General features: G+C 42.9%; 1 protein-coding gene and 1 long non-coding RNA gene across 2 annotated transcripts; one reads left to right on the top strand and one right to left on the bottom strand.

The window, feature by feature from the left end:
* The first annotated feature begins 249 nt into the window (after nt 1-249).
* LOC116845301 lies at nt 250-23986 on the top strand. Its single transcript, XM_032817809.1, has 9 exons — nt 250-524; nt 13346-13560; nt 14105-14325; nt 14436-14658; nt 14796-14964; nt 15157-17662; nt 18216-18537; nt 18616-18815; nt 19276-23986. The coding sequence occupies exons 2-9, from the start codon at nt 13348-13350 to the stop codon at nt 19442-19444; spliced, it is 4023 nt and encodes a 1340-aa protein (XP_032673700.1). The 5' UTR covers nt 250-524; nt 13346-13347; the 3' UTR covers nt 19445-23986.
* On the bottom strand, nt 2384-4682 carry LOC116845304. The gene is made up of 3 exons (XR_004378227.1): nt 4365-4682; nt 2852-2990; nt 2384-2715 (listed from the first exon to the last, which is right to left on the bottom strand). It is a non-coding gene; the product is annotated as an uncharacterized LOC116845304 (long non-coding RNA).
* Nucleotides 23987-25350: the final 1364 nt, after the last annotated feature.

Raw genomic sequence — 25350 nt, 5'->3', positions numbered from 1 at the left:
CTCACCTCCGGCGATACAATCGACAGAATTGACTGGCGACGAGCGTGAACGCGCATCCTCGCGTCTAAGCCGGTTCGAACCCAACCCGCGCCTCCCGCTGCTCTCCGAAAATAATAAATGCCAACCGACTAATGGCGCGTGGTGAAAGTTACCATGATTCAGCACCGATGGCGCAGCGTCGTTTGCGTCTGTCAGGTTGACAGCAGTGGCTGCCCGAGAGCGTTCAAGACGAGCTGTCTGATAGCAGGCCAGTTGGCAACAGACTGTCAAGTGAGTCGGTTGGTGCGTCCGAGTCACCGTCATACGTTGCTGCTCCGGAGGATCGAGACGCGCTTGCGGCGGCGTTGCGTCAAGTCCGCGAGTCCGCTCGTCTCCCTCGGGGGCCATCGTGATCCGAGCGACGCTGCGTCAACGATCAGGCGGCGCGGCTGCCATGGGGCCCGTGGAAGGGATCATTTGACCCACGGGAACGACTCCAGGCTCGGTGGGATCGTCGCGTTGCCTCGAGTGAGAGCTGCGAATCGGTAAATACGAGTACAACGTTATTGTCATTTATTATTGGCAATGTCATTGTTCGTTGTCGTATTTACGGCTCTGCCATCTGTTCCCTGACAGCGCTCGTTTCTTCGCCGTTCCGTCGCCTGCTCCGTTCCCGTTCGCGTGACGTGACGTGACGCGAGGCGAGGGCGCTCCTAAGAGAAAGCGTTTCCTCGCGAACGTAATCGCGGTCGATTCGCGGCGACTCATCGGACCTCGCGAATGCACACTCACGGCAACTGCGCCCCGCGCAAGCAGACCTCGTCGTCGCTGTGCGTCGGGTGACACCGCGAGAACACGCGAGTAGCTACTTTACTGACGTGCCTCGCGATCTTCCGACCAAGGCTGAAGACGCACGACGCGCACTCGACGTCGCGTATCGCCGTCGCGGAATTCGTGCCAGGTGGCTCGTGTCGCCTCAACGACGCATATTCAATTTCTCTCTCTCTCTCTCTCTCTGTCTTTCTCTCTCTCGATGACTCGCGATGATACTCACGAACGATTCGTCAGAGACAATGGGCTCGCGTACAACGTTCGTCGAGTTGTATCAGCTGTAGCGCACCGTGTCGCGCTTCGTTGGAGGGGGGGGGAGGATGATCATCCGGTGTATCGCCTGCACGCGCATTTCCTTGCGCGTCCGCGAGGAGGCCCTTATTGGGAACTTACTCGTTCGACTACTCTTCCGTGCTCTCCCGAATGGAATAATGCTCGAGACGGGGATGCATAATGACGCGAATCGCTGCGGATCGACGTGTAACGTCACCGTGTACGCGTGACGCGAAGGGCATCCCCGTCAGGTCTCGTCCCTTCGCCGTCATTGCGGCGCGTTCCAGCTGTTTGTGACAGCTCGCAAGGGAGTACCTTTGTGCTCCGCTCGCTCGCCCAGCCAAGGCTGACTATTATTCGTCCCCTATGCCCTCCTTCTGGGCCTCGGTCTCTCGCGACTGGATTTCGCCTGGCAACTGCGAGCGGACGCGAGAACGAACGTTTTGACCCTTTCATCCCTTCAGCGATGCGCGTCTTTCTTCTTTAATGGAGATGAGAGGAGAAAGGGCAGGTTTTTCAATAGGACTTTAAACTCGGGCCTAACAATGCGTTTCATGGGTATTTTGAGCAGAGTTTAAACTGGGATCCAAGTGATCCCAAGGGATTGAAAGCTATGCTGGAAAAATCGGTCCTAGCACGGCGAAGTAGTGACGTTCAGGCTTTCTGCTCGGGTCACAACTAGAGGCAGGCTTAAACAAAGAGGCGGCCAACTTTATTCGCGGCGAGTAGCAATCGCTGAAAGCTAACTTTGTTCTTTTTTCTTCGCCTTCTCGACGGACTTTGAAACGTGATGACGTGGAGATGTATTACGTTGAAGAGACACGATCGAACTGTTTTAAGTAGATTGGCGGTCTATACTTCGGCATGAAATTAAGACGCTTGTTTGGAATGTGATAAACAATCGCGCTTTGATAATATCAGCATGCCCGAGAGACGAATACTTGCGAAATTTCACTGTGACTTTGCCTCGGAGAACAACGGAGAAAAGATCAACCGCTTTGTACATTCGCGTTGTAAATCAACCGAGAGTTCCTCGCGCTATCACGCGAATGCGAATATCATCGTGATTTTAAGACAGACGCTGATTTATATATCATCTCGCGGACAGTAAGTTCAAGAGCTCGAAAAAACTTGCGCTGTTCTTTCCATAATTAGTTACCATCGCGACAATAAGTGATGATTAGTTATCATAATATTTCCGTGAAATCGTGTGAATCCCAACCTGAGAAACGAAGATGATGGATACATCACGGCATCTTTGAATAACCAGCCAGTTGGGATCCATTTTTGAATCTTTTACAGCAGTGTACCGCAGAGAGATGCGTCTCTTGGTCTCTCTCCATCTGTCTCTCTCTTTCTTTCCCACCCTTACTTGCTTTTTTTGCTCTCTCCGCTTTCTCTCTGCCAAGCTTTGCCAAAGCAACCCACGGGGGCGTTGTCTTAATCTGAACGTTGAATCCACGTTGCTTCGAGTGAATATCTAAAAGAATGTTCAAAGTAAGATCACAGGCCGCTTTTGGGTCCTCCTCGCTTCCGGTTAAATCTCGGGGTGCAACGCGGCTCTAAGCTCCGAATGGAATTTCGCAGAATGAGCGAGTCCCTTAACTTGGTCGTTTGCATCGTCGGATTAGCCTGTGAAGATTTGCACATTGATTAATTCTCGCGCGGATTAAATGTCAGATGAATTGTATAAACATTCAAGGGTCACGCGAAAGCGGGCCTCAACGCACGCGCAAATAACGTGGTTCGACTTTAACGCGATGTCTACCTCACGTATCTGCGGATGAATCTATTGAGTTGCTCGACAAGTTCATAGAGATTTTTCCGAAGAGTTCAAGATCGATATTTTACAGTTGGGTATAACTTTGTTCAATAATGTATCGAGCCTTTCTTTCGGTGGCAGGTCTCTGAAAAAAGAAAAACCAGTATAATTAAATAATTTTAACTTATTATATATAATACTTATATAATATATTACTTATTAATAATAATTTTAACTTATTATTTAACTTATTTTTTTAATAACAGTAATCTCTCTCAAATAATTTTAATTATTTCAATTTAATTCATTAAAAAAATTGAAATAATTAAAAATTAAGTTGTATGAGAGTATCAGCATTTTTGTAACATCTCCGAAAACTTATATAGAACAACCCAATGTTGACACGGTTCTCTCTCTCCCTCTCTCTCTCTCTTGCTCTGTTTTCGAATAAGTAATATACCTCTTTTATCTTTCTCATTTCAATTTAATTCATTAAAAAAATTGAAATAATTAAAAATTAAGTTGTATGAGAGTATCAGCATTTTTGTAACATCTCCGAAAACTTATATAGAACAACCCAATGTTGACACGATTCTCTCTCTCTCTCTCTCTCTCTCTCTCTCTCTCTCTCTCTTGCTCTGTTTTTGAATAAGTAATATACCTCTGCCCGCATAAAACAGCCGGAACAGCAGCTTTCTAAAGCGCCGATAAAAGTAACAACCCGACTGGCTGGTGTTCTCCCGAGGCGTTAAAGAAAAAAGCGTCACGCGAGAGGCCCGCGCGCGCGTGTCCACGTGAGTTAAAATTGCGAATCGGCCTTGGTGGCGAGTGCCTATAAATACGAGGTTCGCTTATAGGCGACCCGCGACCGAAGGTGCAGCGCGCGTTGCACCGTCGTCCCTCGGCAAGGCTGCTCGCTAGGAAACGCTTTGTCGCTCTCTGTGCTCTCTGGCTCTTACGCATTACGTAAGACTACGTGATATCAGGATACGCGGTGCCTTACGATGGTGGATAACGCGCGTAGAGTGCGTTGGGAGATCTCCCGGATTTGGTTCCGCGATCGTTCGCGACGAGCGAATTGTGATTTTGTGATATCGGATGCGACACCTTCGTTCACACCGGCGTTCCACATGTGTCGAACTCTCGCACGGAGAAGATAATTCGGTTCTCGCGATTGAATCCCTCTTGTCTGAGAGATATCGGACGCCAAATCGATCGCGGGAACAGGAACATTCCAGTAGATTGCCATTCAGTCAGTTTTTCTGTTATCTCAACCGAGTTTTAACACAGTCGAATGTTCAGACAAATGTTTTTCGGCCGCGGTTACAGAGATATCGTCTCTAGTCACTGAGCTTTTGTCTGCTTCTCACTCAATCGCATGAACCGAGATTCTTCTTATATTGTAATTATATTCTTATATTTGTGACAACGAAAATTCGTCTTTTCTCATTCGCGCGAACAAATCAAGTCTCACGCAATTACGTAAAAACATGTTTGAGACGTAGTTTTAACTCTTTACCTTGCTCGGATTACGGACCACTATGTATAAACCGAGACAACAGTTTCAAACTGTTCTCAGTTCTTGAGGATTCAAGAATTAAGGACGTCCTCGCGGTCATATCCTCGCGAATTCTTTCTCGCCGGGCAATCACAGGCGAAAGCGCACAATTCGACTCGGCTACTTCTAGAAGACACTGTCTCGCGCCAAGCTGTGGTACGTTTCGAAATTCATAATTGGAGTCGAGTAATTCTAATGCGCGCAGAAACTGACGCATGATCGAAACGCGCACTATTACCACCACACAGACGCGCTGCGCACTCTGCGCACGTAGGCATGTGCAACCACGCGCAATCGTGAAATTGCAGTAGTGTTGGTTGCATAATATACAGGTAACCTAGATCTGCACCCACTGCTTCCCACCCGTTGACCTCGTTACCCTCCCCGGTCGGCTCCGCTCTGCCCTCGCTAGAAAACCTTTGCTCCAAGTCGAGATGTTCATCTCGGCGAGGCGGCCGCGACTAGAAGAGACCATAAGAGAGTTCGAGAGATCCTCGGCAAAAAGAAGATTTAGAGAAGTTCTTTGAACAATAAAGACGTAGGAAGGAAATCCACGTAGGAAGGATTGTAGGCGCGAAGTCAAATCAAAGCACATATTTGTGTTCTTTCGCGTAAATTTATGTCCCGTGCACGCTCGAACTCCCGTGACGCCGCTAGTGCGCGAAGGAATATTTCGCACGGAGAAAAAACTCAATTCGACTAACTGTTTTTCTGCTATCTGGAGACCAGGCGAAACTCGATTTTACGCATAAAACACACATACTGTAGTCAAGTGAATGTTTCTGGCACTTTGTGAGAGTTTGTACACTCGTAGTCGGAAAGTCTGGTTTTTTTTTTTTTTTGTAAGTTTAGAAACCTATCCTTCATGTTCAGTGGGAGATTTTATTTTCTAATAAAAAAACTCTCTCATTGGACAAGACGGATATGTTCCAGAACTTACAAATAAAACCAGACAACCTTTCCGACCACGAGTGTACATTGGCAAATTTATCATAGTTTCTCTTAAGCATCAAATTTAAATGCGTAGTACATTCTGAATTCAAGTGAGTTTGGCGCTTCAATCAAGAATATTAAATTAAAAGGAAAATCGGTTCGCTTACTGCTTTGCTTCTTCGACAAAGTTTTGTAATATTCTCGTAAAGAGAATAAGTTCTTCTTTTCTTTAAAGCAAAAGTACCAATGCCTGGACATGTATTTAATTCTGGACATTCTTTTTGTTTCGGTCTTTAGATAAATATTTAAACTTATATATAATTAATGTTTAAATTTTCAATTTTTAAGATTTTATTATTAAGATTTCAACTTTAAAATAAAATATTAACATAAAATATAAAATAACATAAAATATAAATTAACATAAAATATAATTTTTAACATAAAATATAAATATATGGTACAAGTATTAAACGTATAAATATATTCTATGTTGAAAATTTAAATATTTAAAGACCAAAACAATAATGTCCAGGATTATGTACGTGTCCGAGAATTGGTACTTTTATCTTGCGATAACGATCTTTGCTAAAGTTTGCGATACATTCTAAGACTGGTATCAGGAAGATACTATTTGTTGAAGATAACTTAAAAGTAGAAAAGCAAACTGAGTAATCGCCCTTCCAGATAGAGTGATCTTTTTTGTGTGTAGAAATCGAAAGACTCCTGTAGATCTCCATTTTCGCGTAATTTTTCTTGAGTTATTTCAACGCGGTTTTAAAGCAGCGGAATGATTAAGCGAGTGTTTTCGGTTGTGGCGACGTAGATACTGTTTCCCGGGTTTCGTCGGGTTTCCGTCTGGTCGCCAGTCAGTTGCACAAGCCGATATTTTCTTTTCCGCGCGCGAAAGACAAAGTCAAGTGAGCAGCGAGCGCTCGCCTCTTACGAATGAAATCAGATCAATGATCTCTTTCACCCTCGTACCATCGAAACTCACTTTCACCCACGGTGTGCGCGGGTTTTACTTTTATTAAGCCGTTCCGCCACGAAACAGTCGGGATCTCGGCGGTGTCTATTTTAGGTTTCGCGCTCGCCTCTAATCCCGCTACCTTCGGCAGAAAGAGAAATCGAATTTTACTTCTTCCGACCGGCCGCACGAGGACCGGCGTGGAAATGGAACGTACGTTCCGAGAAATCATTTAGAATATTACTTATCGCTCGCGAACCTCGAGCTACACCTCGAGGAAGCGGATTGTTATCTTTATCGCGAGCCTTGTCCGCAATCGAGGTAGCTCCGTCCGGAAACCTCGCACCCCCTTGCCACTTGGGCCAGCCGACCCAGTTCGGGCTCGCGCTCGCTCGTAAAATGTAGAACTCCCGGTAGATAGGCGCTCCGGATTTTTTTTTTCAGGTGACCCAGCTGAAAGGTATCGATTTTGCTTGAATTCCGTAAGCAGGGAGCATCGGCTGCCGGGAGAAGAGGCCGCGCGAATATTCGCATTTGCGTATCTGACTATTATATGCCAATGGACGTTAAAGCCAAAGGTCAATTCGCGCGCGCGGCGGCTGTTGCGTTTTTTCTTGCATCAATAATTCCGTCGTGTATGTGCGACGGGACACAGGCGGATCTTAAAAATATTACGAAACGGAATGTTGGCCGTTATATCGCGCTACTAATTCGCGCGACCTCGTCTTCGTCGTCATTGTCGTCGGTTGGGAGTGCTTCTCGCGACGGCTCTCGCTTTTACGCCCGACACGCGTAACGTTCGTAACATTGAAGATGATTACAACTTAGAAGATAATGATAAAGTTTTATCTACGCGGGTTAAACACACCGCAGCGAATACGCATAGTATTCTCGTCGATAGCGCCGTTTCGCCATCGCAAACGCCGACAAACCTACCGGAAGAGAGCGAGTTTATTTCTGGTCAGTCTTGAAAGCGTTCCTTTGCCAGTCGAAGAACAGATCTGCGATCGGTACGCCGCGCGATACCCAGAACAAATGCGACGCGCTTAGCTCGGTCGTGTCGGTGTTCATTTCGTGAGAAAAATTTAACAGAAGGAGAAGCGCTCCGTTTGAATAATTCTCCCGTCGTGACAAATTTGAAAAAAACTTGAAGAATTTCTGCGAATCTCTCGCTTACAGTGCGAAATTCTTTCGCAAGCCTTGAAGCATAATTTATGGTTCAGTGTGACACCAAGAATATAACAAAGAAAGGAAGAAGATCTCGAATTCGCATAGTTTGCTGCTAATTTTTTCACTTAGAGAGCAAAAAGTTCGATAGTCCGTTGAATCTCAAAAGAGCCGAAGTAGGCTACTTATTCGCGCAAGGAACAGCCGAAAGCATGGATTTTGTAGCTTTTAGTGCATTGCTTCTACTACGTAGAGATCTCTCTCTCCCATTCTCCGAAAATAATCCAGAAATAATCACGTCGAGATAACTTTGCCCAGTAAGCAAATTGAGCGCAGACTGCGCGCAGATTGGCAGAAAATTTGATCAAAAACCCACAGCAAAACCATAGCCATCTGTGTCTACATTAGGCTACGGTTTTGACGACAGATCTTGCTATCGGTCAATTGGTGCCAAATTTGCAGCAAAAACCGCGTAAAGTTCGCAGCGCAGCAAGGTCTGCGCGGTTTCTGCTGCCAATCTGCCATCAAATCGCTACAAATTCTGCACGGCTTTTACTGCAAATCTGCAGCAATTATCCGACAACAAGCTCTGCCGTATATCTGACGACAATTTGGCAGCAAGATTTGATACAACAGATCCTGCAACAAATTTGTTATCTATTTGCCATCAAAAGTTGATAGCAAGCTCTGCTCGAAATCTGTTCGCGCAGATTTGGCTGGGTAAATTTATACAGATTCGAAAACGAGCCGCTCGCCCGATCGGGGCCGTTTCTTTTCGAGATACCGCGGCGCCGGGAAACGCGCTGAGAGAGCATGCTCTCGCCCGTACGGCCCTGAGACCACGGGCCCGTGGTCAATGCGACCTGAAAATACAGGGCGGTCTCGCGATCCGCACTCCGCGCTGGCTCGCTATGTTCTGACAGCGCGACGACGCGATCAGCTGTTCGGCGACAGCGTCGCACCCAGCTGTGAGTGGTGCGCTCAGCTGACGACGCCATCGATACACGCCGTCTGCCCCCACCAGGCATCCCCTCTCCCCCCACCCCTCCTCCGCCAGACTCCACACAGCGCGTTTCAGGAGCGTATCGTGCTCAACGAGTGCTCTTTAACACGCTCGACAGACGGGAGAATGAATTCGCGGGACTCGCGTGGCGTTTCACCGATGGATATCCTACGGCGCATTGTTAGTCACATTCATCGCGCTCTGCGCTGACTCGATTAACTACCGCAGGCATCGATCGTCGGCTCGATCTTCGTTTCCTTCCACCGGGAGAAACGGGAAATAACGAGGTGGAGAAAGACAATGAAAGAAGTTTTCTCCACACTGAGAGAAGAATTTAATAAATATTATCAAAATTTGGTTACTATTACTAAGTGGTAGACGTAAATATAGCGGGCCAAAGCTATGGCAATACTTATTAATTAATTTAGTTCTGTAAAATAGATTATTTATTTGACAGAAGTAAAATTTATTTGCTTCCAGAATATATTTGGTAAATAAAACTTATTGAATAGTTGAGCAAAATAAGCGATTTTGTAATAGTTACAAAATGTTTGGTAGGTTCAACCAACCATCTGTAATAATAGATATTGAAACGATGTAATAGCTGCAAATGAATGAATTTTTCGTTGCAACAAAACATACTTATACTGGTAAAAAAATAGAACTCGTACTTGCTGAATCTTTTATTATATGGGATATAAGAATTTCATAACAATTATCAAATATCTGTTCATAACTATAATATATTTTATATTAAATATTTAATATTAAGTAACTATTACTAAATTATTTAATTGATGTTACTGTGAATGCAATTATGTCATACTCCCGATCTATTAAATATTTGGTAATTATTATCATATTTAGTATTAGTTACTAAAGATTCAACGAATTTCTGTAACTAAATGCAATTTGTTATAGTTACCAGTCTTTTCTTTCAGTGCAAGTATCGCAAGTTTAGAATTAATGAATTCAGATGTGGAGAATCTAATCGCGCTTGAGCGAAAGAATAACTGTAAGATTCTTATTTGATGGGTACTAATAACGTCCATAATAATGTCCACTTAAATCCAAATTCTTTTATTCGAATAGAAGAAATGATCTTACAAGGAGCTAAGAGGTTCTCTCTTAAAGTGAATCAGTGAGTAGTCAGTGCACAGGGAGAACGATTTGGTTGAATCAAATAAACGCTTTTTTGGAATAATCCAAACGAATTTTTCGATTGATCGAACAAAATTTTGTTTGAAGCGACAAAAATATTTATTTGCGGCTTAGTTCCAAAGAAATATTCTTGTGTCAACCAAATAATTTGTTTGGATTATTCCAGAGAAATTTATTTGATTCAATAAATCGTTCTCTCTGTGTGATATCAGTTATAAGTATAGCACTGAGCAGTCTCAGTGCTGTACTTATAGCTGCAAATCAGTGTATATTTACTGCTTTCAATGATGTTTCACTAAATTCACTTTAAGAGAGTTCTCTCCTCTGTAGAAGCTCGGGTCGCGCGACTCTCGATCACGAATTCGGCGATCGAGCTGACACGAGGGACTCGCGCGCGGAAGCTTTGTCGAGGACTCGCGCGACACGCGCCGCCGACGCTTATCGTCGGCGTTTTTTCTCTGCCCGCGCCGATGAAACGTGGAAAGACGAAAAATCGTGGCGACCAGACGCGGCGCGAGTCAGTGTGCGCGTTTCGCTGACGTAACGTGGGCAGCGAGAGTAGATATTAAGAGACCTCGAGTTTCCGCTCGTACTGGCTTTCCGTTTATGTAACGCGTCGTTAAGCGCTCTCGCGACCCGCTCCATCGCGCACACTTATGATACGCTCAATAATTTTCTTTCGTCCGCGAAATGCTTCCCCTCTCACGCGCTTTTCCTACCATGGTGGAATCGAGGTCGGCATTTCGTCAGCCCGAAATCTCGCGCAAAAGTGCGATAATGCACGCGATGACATTGCCAAGAATCAATCTCAAAGAATACGCGCGACCGCTACATCGAGAAAGAAATATTTGAAAATTTCTTCGTGGGATATAAAGTTGGTCTCCGTGAGGTAATGCAAATAAATTTTCAAGTACTCTTTTCTCAGTTGTCACATCTGAAAAGTCACTTGTGGGATACAAAATTTGTTTCACACAAATGGGAAGCTTATTTCATACAAATAAACTTGATATCTCACAAATAAATTTTCGGGTTTTCTTTTCTTACAAAGAAACCCACACAAGTGTCCGCTTCCGATTTTCATGAACTTGTAATATGTTGTACTTTAGATCAAAATAACAGATACGTTTTTTATTATATGTGCCCTTTCGCAAGTTTAGGGGATGAAATACCTCTTTGAAGAAAATCGGTTTTTTTCATTCGAATGGAATATAATGATAATAAGAATAATAATGGAATATTAATATATAATGATAATAATATAATTATAATAAAAAGAAGTGGTGGGAAAAATATTAACAAAAAATTTTTTTCAAATAATTTCTATAAAGTATTCTTTAAACCATTCAACTTTTATTCAAAATATTTTTTTATCTCTTATAGTTTTCATTATATTCCCTTCGAATGAAAAAAATTTTTTTCTGCAAAGGGATATTTCACCCCCTAAACTTATGAAAGGGCACATATAATAAAAAATGGATTTGTTATTTTGATCTAAAATACACTGAAGGAAAAATTACCTTAAAATTAACAAATATTTCTTTGATGGGTGCCATTAATATATTTATTTATATATAAATCTAAATTCTCCTTATTTAAACCAAATATTGTTTACTTAAATCAGATAAACAATATTTGATTTAAATAAAGAGAATTTAAATTTAAGTAAATATGTTAATGGCACCCATCAAAGAAATATTTGTTTATTTTCCCTCAGTATACTTTAGATCAAAATAACAGATGCATTTATTATATTTATATATTTGTTGAAGTATTTGTTGATTTTAAGGTAATTTTTCCCTCAGTGTACAACATATTACAAGTTCATGAAAATCGGAGGCGGAAACTTGTGGGTTTCCTTGTTAGTGTACGTCACGCACGTGATAATTGAATTAAACACTACAGCTTATTTATTAATTTTTTTATTAATTCCGCACCAGTGTATTTCGGCAATCAAAGTTGTTCGGCGCGGAAATCTTATCTTATTCGTTGACCTAGCCGACAGAGAAAATCGTAAGCAGTGTTCCATGATTATCTAATCGACGATAGTCTCGCCGTATTAATTAGTCGAAATTGGAAGAGTGCGCGTCGAAGCGCTCGACGAGGTTCCCGAGTTGTTCGTCTCCTCTTGCATGTCCGCAGCTGCACCTGCAAATCGCGCGATTTCGTTAGTTGTGGAATCCGCGAGATGGGGAACGGGCTACAATTTCGCCGAGTTCGTTTGTCGACGATCAACTTTCGCGGGGAAATCGTGTTTTCGTGTTGGTTCCCCGATTACGTCCACGTTTTGCGAATCGAAATCCGAGCTGGCTGGCCGAGCCTGCTTACGACGGCGATACATTCGCGATTTAAATGCTGCGGTGGCATCGTTACTGCTTAAAAAGCGACGCGTCGGACGTCTGCGAGATCCTCAACGGGATTCGCGTATCGGCGACGCACAAGTCAATGCATCGGCCCTACCGCTTTGTACTAACCGTCCGGAAAACCTGTTACCCGCCGCAGCAGGCCCCGACTGCACCTTGTTTTCTTTCATCACGTGCTCTACGCGCCCGGCTATAACCAGTCCTGCGGACGTGACACAACAACAAATTTAAAGGGACGACAAAAATCCGGGGGTCTCCGTACGAGCCGTCTCGAGCACGTTGGCCCGCGACGCGTACGCTCCGAGATTGCGTCCCGATCACTTAGCGATAAGCTCCCTGGAGCAATGACATTCGGAAATTGCCGCTTGACGTGCGAGTAAACAATCGCCGGGAACACGGGGTGTCTGCTGGATTATCAGTCGACATGTCGGTGGACGACATGTCCTTGACAAGAAGAACTACCGCCTCGATGCTTCGTACATGGAAAAGAATGCTGTTGCATCAAATGTTATATTTAATAACTCTACACTCTGGAAGGAAAAGATATCTAAAAAATGAGAATTATATATAGTTATTCGATAGAAACATATTGTATTAATATGCACATTTTTGCATCGAGACAGAATTTCTTTCAAATAAGCAAATGTATATCTTTCCGGAGCAACACGCATCGTTGCTTTTCACGAAAGCAATAGTTTATTCTATTTCGATAAAATAATTTATATTTGAATGTTATTAGTACCCATCGAATAAAAATCTTTTATTTTTCAGATATTTTTCAGATATTTTTTCTCTCTCAATGTGTGTATAACATTTTAATTGTGTGTATCAAAAACATTAATTTTATTTGTATTGTTGACAAATTCTATATACAGAGTAAAATGGCCATAGGTCGGGTCGCGCTGAATAAAAAATTCTATGTGACATGTGTTCGTTTCTCAGAGATTTTGGAAAAAAAGAAGTTAATAAAAACTGATATAAATGAATTTTACGTATTCACATAGAGTTCATTTTTTAATGAACATGGCACAATCTATCATCTCTCCTCCTGAAACACCCTATATATACAGTATATATACAGGAGCATTTGTTTCCGTATAAGAGATTGTTGCGCCTTCAACTCACCGCATATAAATTGTGAAAAAATTCGATTTCTCCTTCGCGATCCTTTAACAGATCTGATTTTGTGCCGTCCGCAGCAAAAACCGCTCGAACAACGCGGCTAGAGAAAGAAGATTTAATTAAACTCTGCCTAACTAGTCCTAATTGGGGTCAATTGCGCGATCCACAGATCCTCTTCCGCGACGTCTTCGATGTTCGGTCGTCAGCATTGATTATTCTTGCGTTGCAGGTATGCACTGCCTAGGTGCGGTGACGGCTGGCACGTCTAGCCCGAACGGGGTTGGCGGTCGGGATGGTACTCTTAGCGTGTTTCGAGCCCTTGGAGTCCTAGTGTGCGAAGGGAGAATCCAGGGCCCTCCGCGTGGATACAAAGAGGGCCCGCACTGCGCACCGCCTATGCAGGCGGTCCCGAACGATCACGTGTGTGAGGAGAACAACTATTTGGTAAGTAGTAGCAGCAGCAGCAGCAGCAGCAGCATATGGTGCCCCCGTTACTCGCCGTTGTTTCTAGGCGACCTACTTTCGTGGCTTTTTCAATGGCGCCTGCGACGAACAATGCGCCCGTTGAATTGAAAGAAACCGAATTACACGCGACGAGATCCTGTCGTCGCTTGTAAATGAAAATCCGAATAGACGATTCTGTAAAATAATTTGTATCTTAATAAATGTTTGGTCGATCATCATTGAGACGCGTTTCTCCGTCTGGGAAATGTGTCGCGATGATGATCGCACTTTTCTCCCAATTTATTAAATTATATTTTCGCTTTCTACAATCAATTTACTAATTAATTAAGTTTTAATAAAACATTTCTTTTGTTTTAATCAGGTTTCTTCTTCTGTATTTCCCGCCCAGACAGCACAAATGTCCAAAATCGAGTCATAAGGCGTCTTATGACCCGATTTTGGACATTGTGCTATCTGGGTGATTTCTAAAATTATTAAAATTGATTAAATGATTATTAAAATTGTTTTTCGAATTCTGTTCAAGTGCGATCGATACTTGGTACTAATCCGAGAGATCGCAGAACGCATTGCCACTGGTTCGTTCTTGTGCGTGGAGGTGCTTCTGTGCAGCGACTGTCCCTGCGGTTTGGCGAAATCCACGAGCAAGTATCCCGTTTGCCCCGTGCCGTCCTTGTCCATCTCACCATGGCAGCACACTTCGGATATGTTACTGGAGTACTGGTGTATTTCCATTGTACCAAGCAAGTAAGTCGCTCTCCGCGTTGTTGCAAAAGAAATTTCAGTTAACAAGTGGTGGACGGGAGCGTCTTCTATCCTGTAGACTTGTGTTTTAAGAGAGATTCGGGTATTTGCAGGAGTCCAGAGACGATGAATTATCAAGGATTGTATCAGGCGGTACGCTCGCGACTGCACTTCAGCCAAGTCGCGGCTTGGTGGTCGCGCAGCAATGGTGCGGAGCCAAGTTACATTGCCACTCGTATCGTGCCACACAACGAAGACAATCTCAGGAAGTTTCGAGAGACGCCGGTGGAACACACCTTTCCTTTGGCTGGTAACGGCGACGGGAATTCTATTAAGGTAATAGACATCTTAGAACACACACACAGCTCATTACATTGTCACGTCGAGGAATTCTTTAATTCTCCAAAGCAAAAGTTTTGAATTTTATCAGAAAGTCCCTTTTAAACGTGAAGGATTGAATTTCTCGGTTGCAGATCACCGTTTGGGCATTACCGCGGATGGAGGAGGTGCCCGTGCTGACGTGCTCGTTGCACCCGAAGAAGGAGAAAGACGAGGAGGATATCGCGAGGGCGTTGACACCCACCAAAAGCATCCCGGTGACTGTCGCAGCGCAGAATCCTCTCGAGGGTTTGGTTTTGCCTGGTAATGAATTAAGCTTTCATGTTCCTTGCTCTCTGGAGTTCCCGGGATTTCTCACGAGTTTGTCTAGAACGTAATGAATTAGTAGGTACCTTTCGCTAGAACACACGGTCCGCGAGTTACGTCCGAAGTTTACTGTAATGCACGAACGACCGCCAATCGCCGAGTGAAAATTACGCGACTATTCCGGTATAGCTCTGGTGGACGACAGACTACAGACATCCTGCAACAAGTCCGGCAAGCACCACTGTCATTGCGAGGAGGAAGACGCGTCCCCTCTGTCACCCACTATCAGGTCCAACAGCGAACGGAAACGTCGCCGTTCACTCCCGTGCGGTCCAGCGGAGAACTTTTGCGTGACTTTGCAGCCCGTGCCGATGCCGTCCCTCCAAGAATCCATCCTGCAGGAGACGAAAGACAACGTGAGGGGCACCACCGAGATGGCGAATAATCGTAGCGCAGTACGGACGCTTCAGAACAGATCGGAGAACAGGGACGAAGTGAGAACTCGTAACAATCTGAATCATCTGGAGCGCTGCTTTAAAGCGCAGCTGAACATCGATGGTCGCGACAGCAGCCTGGAAAAACGTTCCAAGCGCACAATGGAGATGGCTGATGTTGCCAACTCAAAGACCAACGTCGACAGGATCGAAGAGAGCTACAATAACTCCACTAAGAGCTCGATCAATCCTGGAAGAGGGTCCAACAGTTCGTCCGAGACCAAAGCCGCGGGACTGAAGGGTGCGCTGCTAGAGAATCTCGGTCCTTTCGCTCCTCAGTTACCATCAGGGTTATCCTGGTCTTTCGTCTCCTCTTGGCAGAACAGTAATATGAACAGCAAGTTTCAGAGCTTCTGCGGCACGAAGGAAGCGCGCTTTAACGACTCCGAGAGGAGTTACAAACCACTGATCGCCAAGGAGAGCAACGTCGCGATCGATCCCTACGCTCAGCCCAACCCCTTTCACGAGTCGAACCCTGGGCCTTCGACGTATAATAATGTATACTGCCGCAAGATGGACAATTCCGCTTGCACCGTACACCAGAGTTGCTTCAAGAACGTCAATAAGACTGCTTCGGCGGAGGCGGTGTCGACTGGTCAGGATGCATTGGAGGTCAATAAGGAAGATAATTCCGCCAAAGGTCGAGGGAGAACTGGCAAAGAATTCAGCCAGCTGATATGGAAATTATCGAACTTTCCAAACGAGAAAGACAAGCAGGAGGAGGGAGGGATCCTAGATTGGTTCAGTAAAGTACCCGGTAGAATGTTGGGTGTCACAGCTGCGAAGGGTTATGCGGAAAACAGTAAAGCGAAGAGCAGCACGAAGCAGCCGGAGCATCATCAAGGCACTAACGAGATCAAGTTCAAGAACTGCAATCTGGAGCTGAGTCCGCGGGAAGTTAACGAGGTACTAGCGGTCCTGCGTGCCAGAACGCCATCGGGGCGTCGGAAGGCTACCATGAAGAACATAAAAAGACGCGAGCGGTCCGAGAAGTCCAGCGAGGAGGGAGCGGCGGCGGAGAAGCTGTCGCCAAAATGTGCGAGTTTAGAGAGCGCGAACATGGCGACGAGTCGCATGAAAGCTTGCGACGTTTACGACAGCAAGAGGTGGTATAAGAAGGTGGAGTATCCCTCGGGGGAGCCGACTGCTACTCTGGACCGTGTTTATTACGACAAGAACGTTTATCAGCCCGCGTACTCCAAGTTCTCCGACTCGAACAGAAGGCACGAGGAGCCGCAAGGTGATGCGGAGCGCCTGCAGAACGTCTCCAACAAGGCAGACGTGCTGCTCGGGGCCATTCTGCGGAACGGCAGCAGAGACCGGAAGGGCCATTTGAACGTTTCAAACGGGACCAGACCGAGGTCGACGACTAGTATTGATGACGACGATAGCGATGATTCTCGCGCGAGCCTCGAGAAGCTCGATCAGGACCATAGAACCGCCTGTGCCGACGAGAAGTCCTTGCCGCTCGCGGTGAACAAGAGATTCAACAAGATCCGACAGCTGTTCAAGAGGGAGGATGATAGAAGGACCACCGTGACGGAAAGTTCCGTCTTGCTGGAGAACGAGCATTTGTCAGGTCTGCCGCGGTGTTCCAGCCCAGCGTTGTTGCGCTACAACAACGAGCAGCCGGCGAATCTGCACAACTCTACGAGGAGCAAGACGAAGCGGCGAATCGACTTCACGAATTTTCCGGAGACCGCCGAGAAGAACGGACTGGCGACTCCAGGGCTCAGTACAAAAGACGCACATCAAAAGCCACCAATACATAGTACAAATAATTTCGACGATTACGAGTGCGATTCCGCGGGCCTAAATCGGCAAATCAATTGCGACAGGCTGCTCGTAGACGCGAGGGAACTCACCGAGGACGAGCTGGGCGACACGAGTGAGAGGGACACCGCCGTTCCGAAGAACAATCTGACCACTGCGATCACTCCGCAGAACGGACATTCGTCTTCCAAGGTGCGAAACAACAATAATAACAAGGATGGCGTGGTGGAGGATGACGAGACCGTCGACAGGTGCGTGCCGTCCGCCCTCGAGCAGGAGAGATTCCGCCGATCGCTAGAGAACGCGACGTCGATGGTGTTTCACAGCAGAACTGGCTTGCCTTTGACCTCTAGCCCGGCGCCGCTCAGGAGAGGTAGCTGCTGTTTCGATTACGACAGCAGCTTGAATTCCGTCTCATCCAAAAGAAGGTACGGCATTTACTTGACAAAAGCAAAATATATAAAGTTACATCTTGTTGCACAACGTGCCAAGTTTGATTTCTAGGTCGGAAATGTGTTTTCCGTAGATTCTTTCCAACTCTCTGTGAATATTTCACTTCATTTCACCAACTGGAGGAGCTTATACTGATACTGAATACTCGTTCTTCAACGATACGTGTCAATAAGTAAAAGAACGAATACAAAGATAAAATGAATAAAAATTATATGAGTATAAATTAGTAAAAGATTTAAATGAGATATAAATTATAAATTAATAAAAAATATGTAATGAATAAGAAATGAGCAAAATGAGTAAAAATTACGAAAAGGTAAAATGTGTAAAAAATATTGACTCGTTGATTTTTAAGGGAATACTAAAGAACGACTTAACATCAGATTGCTCTTTTCCCTGACAAAGTGAAAAACTGAAATATTCATTATTATATCTATCTTGGAAAGAAATTCGCAAAAAATGCGGATCCAATATGCCGAAAAAACTTGAAATATTAAATATTTTACAACGTATCTTTTTGCGCTGCAGCGCGCTGTTCGAGTTGAACACACCGCCAAGTCCGGGCGCGGTGTCACTGGAGGAGACTGATCGCGAAACGGAGATCGCTGGTGAAGGCGAGGAAACACCCAGAAGACGGTCCAGTTCTCGCCATCGGCCGCAAAGTCACGCTCTTCTAGGAAGTTTTGAAGAGTCTGCGCTGAACGGTAGACTCGAACCAGTGTCTACTGTTCATGGTTTTACGGCGGAACTCGGCGCTAGCGGTTCTTTCTGCCCGAAGCATCAGAAGCTTCCAGTCACTGTGTTCTTCTACACGCTCGGTGACAACGACAAAGTCTCCACGCCATACCTTGTACGTATTCGGGAAATGCATTAACCATATCTCTGCACTTGTTGCTTCACATATAACACTGCTATTTAAATCTTCTAGGCTCACATTAATCTGGAGAAGAAAGGCTATCAGGTACCGAGAAGCGGTACCATCCAAGTGACCCTTCTCAATCCATTGGGTACAGTCGTTAAGATGTTCGTAGTACTATACGATCTTACCGACATGCCGCCGCGATCTCATACTTTTTTACGTCAAAGAACATTGCGGGACAAAACACTACGCTACCTCGTTCACCTTAGGTATGTATAATCACGCTGTTGACAGTCTTGACATGTTGAATTCATGCGTGAGTTCCATTAGAACCAAATTCTCGGTGTGTGTTACGTTAACCATACTTTTCTATTCTGACGTGTCACCCAGTATAAGTAAAGCTGCCTTTTAACGCGTGCGCAAGCATACACACACATATACACAAATCGATAGTGAGTCGAAAAAATTATTTGTCCTCAATATGATCTGTATACTTTCTTTTCGATGTATACTTTTCTATTCGATATTTCTCTATTAGATTGGTGCAAAAGATTTATTTGTCATTTAAGAACTTGTTTTTGAGTAATTTCCAGAAACTAAATTCTCTCTTAGTTGGGATCATTGGTTACGTTCTGCAATACATAAAAAATGTCCAAACTGTATTGAAACAAAGTGCACAAGTCGATACGGAGAAAAGATAGAACTTGACGCACGCGTTGCCCGTTTCAGATTTATGTCCAGCAAGTCAGGTCGAATTTATTTGCATACGGACATCCGTATGATCATCTGCCGCAAGTCCGACGTGGACACGGCGTCGGACTTCGGCTCGGAGCCGCCGAAGGAACTCAGGAGCTACATCCACGGCCCTACGAATCCGAAATTTTCGCCAAGGTGCTGAGCCACGTGGTTCTTTCCATGGGGCTGCTGTCAATCGTTCCGCCCGCCCAGTCCCCTTCACGTCGAGGTGTAATCGACGACGCGTTGCGATACTCAACATCCAAATTCCAAGTTCGAGGTTTCTTCTTCCGAAGCTACGCCGGCAACCGACAACAAGTACCGTCGCGTACCTTTCAACCGTGCCGTTGTAGGGAAATATGTAGTTAGAATGTTCTTGTAATTGACTTCTAATTTTCAAACGTTGCTCCCGAGATCTCGTAACACTGAGATTTAGAGCTGGATGTGTAAGCGTTAGTTACTCGAGAGACAATTGTGATAACGTTCAAACAAAAGATGCAGACCAGACTTGACAAAGTGATCATTGAATTAATATTTATTGATTTATTTCGGATCGCGAAGGGTTCGGGGCTTCGCGGATCGAGAGAGTACGAGGAAAGAAATCTGGAAGGGCTTCTAAGGACGGACTAACCGTTCATGTTGGAAAAATTATTTATTATTGTATGGAATTATATAATTTTTATAATACGTAGTACTATAAGATTATATAAACAGTAATTGTGATTATGTTATTTCTGTAAGATAATTCGGCTAACGTTTGCGAAATGAAAATTGCATTCTTTGCACGTCGCGCAGTGAAGAAGCGTTAGAGAGTTAAGTCCTCTGATTTGGTCATTGAATTCCAACATGACCGGTCCGATTGGAATCGAGTCGAAATTGCGATGGCACTCCCGTGGGAGTGCTACTTTGATCTATGGTTCGCGCTTGCAGTATAGGGTGCCGCGCGTGTATCAGCGTGTGCCGCACGCGCCACACGAGTCTCTTCGTTTCAAATTATCTCTCTTGTGCCGTAGAGATGTGCACTGATATTTTTTTTCAGTTGTACGATTCTGTTACATTAAGCCGATTTGGTTTTTCCGTTTGATCCGTAACAATCGTGAATCGTAATCGGTCAGTTCGAAGCGCGCACTGAAGAGATTACGCCAATCCTCGTTTCTTTGTCCAGCGTTTATATTGTAATCGCTACTATAGTGCATGCTGCTAACCATTACACTTATGGAGTTTATCGCAGGCTGGACGATCTCGTTGGGAGGCCATTTTCTCAACTTATATTGCTGTAAATATAGTCAGGCGTAGAATTGTGTAAGAGTTTTTAAGCGGGATGATACTGCCATTGTGTGTGTAGCACCCTACGTTTAAAACGATAAAAAAAACAAGTGATATATAGACGCGCAAAGACACGCCGGTGCGTCCGGTCGCTCGATCGTTCACTCGAAATGTACATATATATATTCGCGCGTGAAAATCGAAACCGTACGACGAAGGTGTATGTACGTGCAATAAAGAGTACAAAGTTAATTCGCGCACTGTCGCATAAAAAAAAGGATAATAGATCGTCGTGATTTTGTCGTACGACGAAAGGAGAACTTCGGTGCAGATTGAAACATTCGTTGCCCTTCTTTCTCAATTTTCGTTTCTTTCAGTTTTTTCGCGACTCTATGCTGTCGGCGAATGCGAGTAGAACGTGAACGACCGGAACCGGCGAGTTTTTCCGTGAAGGAAGTAACAAAAATTATTATTTACGCATATATAATCACACACGTACACATACACTCACTCGCTCACCCATTCACACACACATACACACACAAAATACACAACACATATAACACATATGTATATATATAGACGTATATACATATACATATGTATATATACGTATATACACATATATATATATATATATGAATATGAACACAATCTTTGTGTCCGTAGCACTGTGATGAATATTTTGATAGACTATAAAAAGAGTAATTATTATTATTATTACAGAATAACTATTTCCGAGTAGCGAACATTGATAGACGTAGATTTAAATGATTCTATTAATATGTCGTGCGAAAAAAAAAAAAGTGTAACCGTGCGTAATTTACTAACTAGCAGCAAAATCGATACGCCCGTTTCTGAGTCGAGCTTCAGAGACAAACGAACGAGACACTCCAGTTTTCCCTTTATTTTTCTATGGAGCGTGCCACGAATCACGCGGAAAAAAAAAGATGCTAACGAGTGGATAGGAAAGAGAGCTTAGGTTTTGGGTCTTTCAGCGATAAAAATCTAGATTAGGACTTCGGAGTCGGCAACAAGTAATTTCAGTGTCACAATCGTCGAGTTGCGGCCGTTTGGGTGAGAAAACGTGGAACAAAAGAAAAGAAAAAAAAACTAATAAAGTTTCGTTATATCACTTTTGCCGTGATTTCTGCGAAAGCAGCTGTCAACATCCTGATAATCATGACGATACCGATTTAGCGGCGAGACAACGCTCACGAAACGTATCTTCTGAAAATTCGATTGTCCGGGCTCGAATTATTTTTTTGCGAAGTAAGAGAGTTGCTGTACGTGTTAAGTGTGATTATTTTCAATTGCGACTTTTTCCGACGGAGCAATTGAATAATCGTATATACGCATACAGTAATCAGAAATATAATAACCGCATGTACATATATAGATAATTTCGATAATGAAAAAAGTATAATTTGGCGTTCGTTGCCTTTTTATCTAAAACATTATGCTTGTTATCTTATCGTTTTATATGCAAAGGAACGAACATCTTTTACAGGCGATCTTAATCAAACCTATCCGTTTTTTTGTCAGTAGGTGCTAAAATCTTTTACAAAGATGTCAAAAGATTTTACTGCTTCTCTGATGCATATTTTAAAAATTTTATTAGTCTCTCTCTCTCTCTCTCTCTCTCTCTTTTTCTCTCTCTCTCACGCACATTCACTCACTTTCTCTCTTTTTTCTCAAGAGAAAAACTTTTCACAATCGAAGTTCCTTTTCTTATTTTCGTAATAACCGTCATAATGTTGCGTAATTGACGCGCTTTCGCGCTGGTAAAACTCGCTTTAGACGCTCTGTAATCCGCGAAGGAATTCAGGACAGAATTTGTGAGAAAATAATTCGGTGCATTCGATGTAGGCGCGTGTGTACACACAATGCTACGAAGCTTAGGGTATTTTCCGTGTCATATGGCACACAAAACTACAAATAGAGCTGCGTCCCGAATTCCGCGTCGCGATTTCTAGATCATCTAAAGCGAGCTCGCGAGACTCGCGACCAAAACAGAAAATCAATAGCAATTTCTTTCCCACCTCACCAAATCCAGAATCAATTATCACATTTATTTTTGATTGCACTCGCGAATTCGTAGTCGGTATTCTTATCTTAACTCGCGCGTTATTTCTATACGCGACAGAAGAGAATACTCGCGCGCACTATAATCTTTCTCGATGATATCGACAAAACGACGAAGTTCGCGCTCGTATTTTTGTATATTCGCCAGGTCGACTCGCTAGATATACATATATCTTTCAGACGGACCGTCTTTCCGTGATATTGTACAGGACGACAGACGCTCGCGCCGTTCAACGAGAACGACTGCAAGCAGTACAGCGGCCTTATTCTCTAAAAAATATCGCAAACGATATTTCTATGAAAAGCTATAATTTATGTTATATATATTATAGCTCTTTATCGAAACTCAGGTAGAATAAATAGTCAAAATAATATCAATCTCACGTCACTTTCACCAAAAAAATGACGTAAATTTGGTCAATATTTGGTCAAAGTGACGTCAGATTGACCTTATTTTTATTATCTGTTCTACTTGGAAAGATCGTATGCGATATTTTTCAAGAATATGATCCCAGATAAGATATATCTTTCCGACGTTCTATTTTTTTCTTTTTGAAAAATAAAGTAGAGCGTCGAGATAGTCGTGGTCAATCGATCGTTGAAATTTATTCGAGTCCCGGCTCGCAGATGACTTCGGAGCAGTGAATATCGTAGCGTATATAGCGAACGGCAAGAGTATGTATATAATCACTGCCGAGTTTCTTGTATGTTAATAATTTATACGGGACAAGACACGCGCGTGTGAGAAAACTGGCTAATTTCAGCGACAAAGTGTCAGTGGCTATTTTATCGACAATCCGAAAGAATAGCGAGTCGTTATCGAGTAATATCTTTTAATGATGAGAATATTGTGAAGCAACGCACTATCTCGAATGCAAGTACTATGAAAATGTAAACAGTAAGACTTGAGCATTAAGACGTATTAATAGCCGTTACTTGAAATTTCTCTCAAATGAGATACTCAGATTTAAGTTTAGAGTTAGATGAGACCTTTATAGAAAAGTATCACTGGCTGTGATAAATTGGCCAGTAATAAATAGTAATTTTATCACTCGTACGAGTAATAAAATTATTGAACAACAGTAATTATCGCTGGCCAAATTATCACTTATCAGTATTAAATTTCTATAAGGGGAATTAAATTTGAATTCTCAGCTAAATTACGATTGCAGATATATAATGTTATATAAGTCACGTAATTCATGAAAACAAAATTTGATTTAAGGTAAATGTCCCAGTCAGTGACACACTTAATCTTTCATGAAAGTGAACCTGTCATTAATTAAGTGATCCTGTCATTTTCAATTAAAAATCTATCACTTATAAGATAAATAAAACTTTTATTTGTGCTATAGTCATATGTTTTCGACATACAAATATACTTTTTTAGTAATATAATTAAAAAATTGAAATCAATATATATGTCCCAGTTAATGACACTTTCAGTTTTAGGCTGTCCTAATTAATAACACGTCAAAGACCGTGTTACATACCATACAGCACAAATATCCGAGATACATTCCAGAGATATTCCAGAGATATCACATTGTTTCTGGAACGTCTCTGGGATGTATTCACACATTTGGTGCTGTATGGACACTGACTGGGACAGTATACATACGTTTCCTATCACTGACTGATACTATGTGATATACTTGTCCCAAATAGTGACAACGGTTTCATTATTGCTTATTTATTTAGTTTTTTTTGTGAATTAAATAAGTCTAACTGTTCTTACTCTAATTAATCTATTAGATTGTAAAATTTCAAACTGAGATTTTATAATGTAAAATATTTTCAAAGTGTCACTAACTAGGACACTGTCATTAACTGGAACATTTACTTTAATTCTGAATAAAAATCTGAGTATCTCATGTGTGAGACTGACTTCAAGTAACAACTATTACAGATCGATCAATCATTGAAAACTTTAACATTGTCGATAATTTCAACATAATAATCTTGTGTTTTTTTATAATTCTGAAATTTTCTTAGTAAATACCCAGGTTGCAGACTCACGTCAAAATGACATTCAAATCTGGTCAGTTCATGACCAAAAATGACCAAGAAATGACCAAAAATGTCGTGAAAATCTCATTAAAATGACGGTCTAATGTCACAGACCAATGACAACATTTTAAGACGACTTAATGACGTTTTAATGATATCTTTAAACGTCAATAATAAGTCATTAAGACGTTGTACAGAAACGTCACAAAAAAGACGTGATTATTTAATCACTTGACGTCAATCGACCAGTTATGACCAGTTTTTAACGTCATTTTGATGTGAGTTTGCTACTTGGGTACCAACCAACAGTAACATTTCAAGCAACAGGAACTTCTATAAGAACTTTTTAACAAGTGTAATAATTTTTGTATTATATAAAGAATATGACTCTAGTAAATATTGCATTAATTTCCTGTATTATGTTTCTAAAGGGGATCATTCTTTTCCTCGTTAGTAATAATGAAAAAAAAATGAAAATGTTTTTTTTAGAAATTTTTGCTACTTGGGATTACATCAAAATGTTATAAATTCTCATTCAATGATACAAATACCGTATACGTTGTATGTAACGGTTGTATCGTTGAGTAACAAGTTGTAACATTGATACAATATTATTGCTGAGAAATGCTTGTTGGGTGAATTCACTAATTACACCAATTCACTAATTGCTCAAGTTTTACGCCATTTCTCCATGTGCCGTCCGTTCAA

This window comes from Odontomachus brunneus, unplaced genomic scaffold, assembly GCF_010583005.1.
Source record: "Odontomachus brunneus isolate Ranch 3 - 2012 unplaced genomic scaffold, Obru_v1 Obru_scaffold_051, whole genome shotgun sequence".
Classification (NCBI taxonomy): domain Eukaryota; kingdom Metazoa; phylum Arthropoda; class Insecta; order Hymenoptera; family Formicidae; genus Odontomachus; species Odontomachus brunneus.
This window is presented reverse-complemented; position numbering and strand designations above follow the sequence as displayed.

Excerpts from the sequence above, each read along its gene's own strand:
- LOC116845301 (XM_032817809.1), top strand. The coding sequence starts at position 13,348 with ATGCACTGCCTAGGTGCGGTGACGGCTGGCACGTCTAGCCCGAACGGG. Across the intron at positions 18,538-18,615 it reads AAGTCTCCACGCCATACCTT|GCTCACATTAATCTGGAGAA; the intron begins GTACGTATTCGG and ends TAAATCTTCTAG. Across the intron at positions 18,816-19,275 it reads CGCTACCTCGTTCACCTTAG|ATTTATGTCCAGCAAGTCAG; the intron begins GTATGTATAATC and ends TGCCCGTTTCAG.